This window comes from Priapulus caudatus, unplaced genomic scaffold (genome assembly GCF_000485595.1).
Source record: "Priapulus caudatus unplaced genomic scaffold, Priapulus_caudatus-5.0.1 Scaffold2920, whole genome shotgun sequence".
Classification (NCBI taxonomy): Eukaryota; Metazoa; Priapulida; class Priapulimorpha; order Priapulimorphida; family Priapulidae; genus Priapulus; species Priapulus caudatus.
The window spans coordinates 11,054-16,027 of NW_014579981.1; the positions used below are offsets into that span (position 1 = coordinate 11,054).

At 37.9% G+C, this 4,974-nt stretch overlaps 1 protein-coding gene across 1 annotated transcript in view; it reads left to right on the plus strand.

Moving 5' to 3' along the window:
* The window catches only part of LOC106819167 (DNA-directed RNA polymerase I subunit RPA2-like), a gene marked incomplete at its 5' end in the record, with an annotated part of 11,905 nt that continues 6,931 nt past the window's right edge, over nucleotides 1–4,974 (plus strand). Inside the window, 10 exons of the mRNA XM_014823822.1 lie at nucleotides 1–30; nucleotides 190–249; nucleotides 453–527; nucleotides 769–888; nucleotides 1,851–1,991; nucleotides 2,416–2,514; nucleotides 3,020–3,115; nucleotides 3,286–3,362; nucleotides 3,504–3,650; nucleotides 4,045–4,216. Coding sequence (XP_014679308.1) covers nucleotides 1–30; nucleotides 190–249; nucleotides 453–527; nucleotides 769–888; nucleotides 1,851–1,991; nucleotides 2,416–2,514; nucleotides 3,020–3,115; nucleotides 3,286–3,362; nucleotides 3,504–3,650; nucleotides 4,045–4,216 — 1,017 coding nt within the window. The remainder of the gene's footprint in view (nucleotides 31–189; nucleotides 250–452; nucleotides 528–768; nucleotides 889–1,850; nucleotides 1,992–2,415; nucleotides 2,515–3,019; nucleotides 3,116–3,285; nucleotides 3,363–3,503; nucleotides 3,651–4,044; nucleotides 4,217–4,974) is intronic.

Here is a 4,974-nt window from a genome sequence, read left to right on the forward strand (position 1 = left end):
TTAAAAGATGGTTTGGCACTGGCAGCAAAGGTAAAGTAATTGTAGACAACTCAACTAACATATTAACTACTGGTATATATTTTATCTGTTTGAGGTTTTATGAAATCTAATAATATTAAATTAAATTATAATAAAATAATAGATTCAGAAATTGGTTCTAATAAAGTATTTATATAAACCTACTTGCAGGCAATTAAACCAATAGAATTTGAATTGAAAAATGGTGCACGACTCAGTTTGAACATTGAGGTATGTATAGGAATATATTAGTTCACATGAGATTGTACAGTATAAAGTTGAACACATAAAACTGAATGAAGTGAAAATGCATCTTTTAATATAAAACGTACAGGTTCACCTGAAAGATTAAATATTTATTTAATCCTTAATAATTTCTGTGAGTGTGATTGCAATAAGTCAATATATTGGATAATATATATTTCTGAATTCAGACAGCATGGATCTCTTCACCTACAATTGCCCCAGGCAATACAACAGCCTCCACTCTGAAAGTCTTTCCTTCAGAGGTCAGTAATAATTTGTTTTAAAGTTATCAGAGCCTGCGATTAAAAAGAAGTAATATATATATATATGCATCATCATTGCCGCATGTATATATAAGCTGTGAAATCATAAAAACAAAACTATAGACATGATAAGACTAAATATGCTAAAAATTGACGACGTAGATACAGGTGAGACTCTTTAGTTATCTATATGTTTTGTCATATCTTGTGTGTTAAGTAAGTAAATCTCGCCTTGCTTCAGTGTCGAGCCAGAGCGACGACATATAGGGGGCGCCTCCAGGCTGTCTTCACGTGGAAGCTGAATGGGATCACCCACGACACGATCAACACGTCTCTGGGTGAAGTGCCCATCATGGTTAAGGTGAGGGTCAGGGCCAATGACATTGTAGTCAGGATCAAGACTTAATTTCTGCCCTTCAATCATCCTTCACCATGTTGTTTTACATTTCGGTGTCCTGTTTGTCTTCTTAAATTGGGTGCTCAATTGACTGTCTTATTATGGTGTGCTTTGCTCTGAGAACATGTATGGTCCATTCCTTAATCATGTTAAGATTATAAATTGAGATAAGACATAATGAAGCAGGGGTAGAAATTGACTTTTGAACAAGGGAGTCCAACGGACTCCCTACCCTCAAAAAGAGGGAGTCTGCAGCAAAATGAGGGAGTTCGCAGTCTGAGGTTCAAAATTAAAGATATTAACAATAACGCATGTGCTTATTTTTAAAATTCATGCAATTGCATGTCTGCCAAATTTTCTTTGGACATTAGCTGAAAAAATACAGTAATTCCGCGAGGCCATGCTTCGGAACTGAACTAGTTAGTATGGCAGAATTTTCAGGGAGTCACACGGACTCCTGCATATGTCAAATCAGGGAGTATTTGACTCCGGACTCCCGTTAATTTTGCACCCTGATGAAGGGTTTAAACATGCAATGACATGCAATACATTGTGGCATATCATTAGATTCATTACATGGCAACGCTGCTGGAGTACTCTTATCACAATGCTAATTAGCTAGGGCTACCTGCCAATGACTATCAATTAAGGCAGATGTAATTTTCATCATCTTACAATAGTATGTTTTTTTACCGATTTTACTGATAGTATGTTGTTTATATTTTCTGATTGTACTGACAGTATGTTGTTTTTGTTTACTGATTATCCAGATAGTACGTGGTGTGTTTATTGATCATCTTGATAATGTGTTATTTTGGTTACTGATCGTACCAGTAATATATTGTTTTTGGGTAATAACCCTGCTCATAGTACGTGCTTCACGTTTCCCAATCGTGCAGGCAGTACATGGTTTTTGTTTACTGCAGTCGAATGCATGTAACCTGACTAAGATGAACCCGAAGGAGCTCATCGAGCACGGGGAGGAGGCTGAGGAATTCGGTGGCTATTTCATCTCCAACGGCATCGAGAGAGTGGTGCGCATGCTCATTATGCCGAGACGCAATATGGTAGGCATGACGATAGCGTATCCTTGAGAGCACTTCGTATAGAATAGCCCCGAGAATTCGAATCCTTTCCTCTTATGGAAAACTATCACTGCTTAATTTCACCAAGAGCTCTAGCTCATTCTTTACTCTCCCTGAGCACTCTTATTCCTTGCTCTTTTCAAGATGACCCACCATTATCACCTTTCCTCATCCTCTTAACAAATGCTTGCACCCGTTTCCAAATTATTTCAGCATTTTGCTATGTGCTTTGGGCTTATGCAAAGTGTTCGGGATCTTGTTGTTTATACATTTTAGCAGAGCAGGAATGAAATGGCGATTTTGATGTTTGTGACACTGTGAATTAGTGCTATTCGCACATCCCTTGAACTTGCCTTGTCATAATTGCGTGTGTTTTATCGAAAACTATGCCACATTGTTCTTGTAGGCTCTCTGCATGGAAAGGAACAGTTGGAAGAAGAGGGGTGAACTCTTCTCAGAATTTGGTGTTTCGATGAGATGTGTCACATCTGACCAGACAGCAGTAGTAAGTGATATATATATATATACTAGCGGGATACCCGGCGTTGCCCGGGGAAAACATTCACACGTACGTGATGTTAATCTGTATGCACCGCCATCTATTGATGAATAGAATTTTTATGAATTTTTAACTTTTTAACTTTTTAAAATTTTTGTTTCAGCCAGAACCACCTCCCAGACGTGCTGATTCTGAAAATATCTTTAGTTTTCCTCTAGGCTGCGAAGTTCTCTAGTTATGCGAGTACCAACTAATTCGGCTGAACAACTTTATATATATAGAAGAAGATATAGGTATAGATAGTCTATGAAGTATTTGCTGAAATTCTGTTGTATTTCTTGGGTTTAAGTTTTCATGTAAGAAAAGGCCTTGTAATATTTATCAGATTACTATATTTGCAGGATTTATTTCAGCTTCTTCCTTGTAAAATATCATTTGCAAATAATATAAATAAAATAATATTAGTTATTTTGAAATTTATAGAATCAGATTGCTCATTACAATGTTTCAGAACATGGTGCTACATTACTTGCTCGATGGATCAGCATGCTTGTGTTTGTTCCACAGGAGAGAGGTTTTTATCCTTCCGGTTGTAATCATAATGAAGGTAATAAATTGGTCCTGTTCATTGTCTACATCTATATGGTTACGTCGATCTGTCACTCTTGACAATTACTCAACGGTTTGTAAAGCTTTATATCTAGTCATGTCCAAGCCTTGTTCGCACACTGATTGTAATCTATCAGATTTAAAACTTAAAATCAATTTATCTTGCAGGCATTGGTAGATGTTGTTGACCATCACATATTCTCTGAGCTGGTTAAGGGGAAAGAGAATGACTCGTTTTACAAAAGGTTTGTTGCAGACGCTAGTAAAACTAAATGTATTTCTATACATTGCGCGTGTGAGTGATTTAGCTTTACTGGTCAATATAATTATTGTGAGGAATGGCGATGAATTCTCGTGTTTATTTCTGCTTTACTTCGTGATAACAGATGCATTGCAGCAATGATCAGGAAATCGCAGGACAGTGGCGCCGCCTATAGAGTGGACGTGTTAAAATACATAGGAAAGAATTTTCGAGTGAAGCTTTCCCGGCCCGCGTGGCACACTGACGTGGAGGTGGCTGAGTATCTACTGCAGTAAGTGCTATATTATTTTTCACGCTGCTATATACCTTGCCTAGCTCCTAGAGGTAAAATTGCTAAACAAAAATGTTGTAATTAAACCACTGATAATCTCTCCATAGAGCAACATGAACATTCATACAGTGCTTCCTGTTCAAACGGTAGCAAATGAATTGGATGAATACACATACGTCACGACGATTCCCATATTTTGCTTAGCCTGAATGCACTGTAACCATGCTAATTTGTGTAATCGATTATAAAATGTAAGTATGAAATAATGTAACGTAACCGCAAACAAGCTCACGAACGAAGGGCGGGGGCGTGGAGATACGGGCGGGGGGCGTGGAGATACGGGCGGGGGGCGTGGAGATACGGGCTGAAGACGGTTGACCGTATCTCGCTTCAGGGAGCTGATCTGCCCGCACCTGAGCAGCAACCGCGACAAGTTCGACTGCCTCGTCTACATGACTCGCAAGCTGTATGCGTTCGCGAAGCACGAGTGTTCGAGCGAGAGTCCCGACAATCCTGCCTACCAGGAGGTCCTGCTTGCCGGACACCTCTACCTCATGGTGCTCAAGGTGAGCGAAGCGGACTCGCGCGATACACACACACACGCTCGCTGCGGTGCTAGCTAGCATAGTCTTATAGTATTAATTATCATTATAGATATCATTATAGATATAGTATGATATCTATCTAACATAGTCTTAACAAGAGCACTCGGAGAGCACAGACCTCCTCCAAGGCAGCTGAATTCTGTCACTGTGAAAAATTTTATTAATTAATTAATTAATTAAATAATCAATTGGATCCGGATGACGACCAAAATGTAATCAATTCTAAGTTACCTGATTTCTCACGTATCCTGAAAATTTTATTAATTAATTGGATCCAGATCACCACCAAAATGTAATCAATTCTAAGTTACCCCATTTGTGACCTATCCTGAAAATGTTATTAATTAATTTTAATTAGATCCGGATCACCACCAAAATGTAATCAATTCTAAGTTACCCCATTTGTGACCTATCCTGAAAATGTTATTAATTAATTTTAATTAGATCCGGATCACCACCAAAATGTAATCAATTCTAAGTTACCCCATTTGTGACCTATCCTGAAAATGTTATTAATTAATTTTAATTAGATCCGGATCACCACCAAAATGTAATCAATTCTAAGTTACCCCATTTGTGACCTATCCTGAAAATGTTATTAATTAATTTTAATTAGATCCGGATCACCACCAAAATGTAATCAATTCTAAGTTACCCCATTTGTGACCTATCCTGAAAATGTTATTAATTAATTTTAATTAGATCCGGATCACCACCAA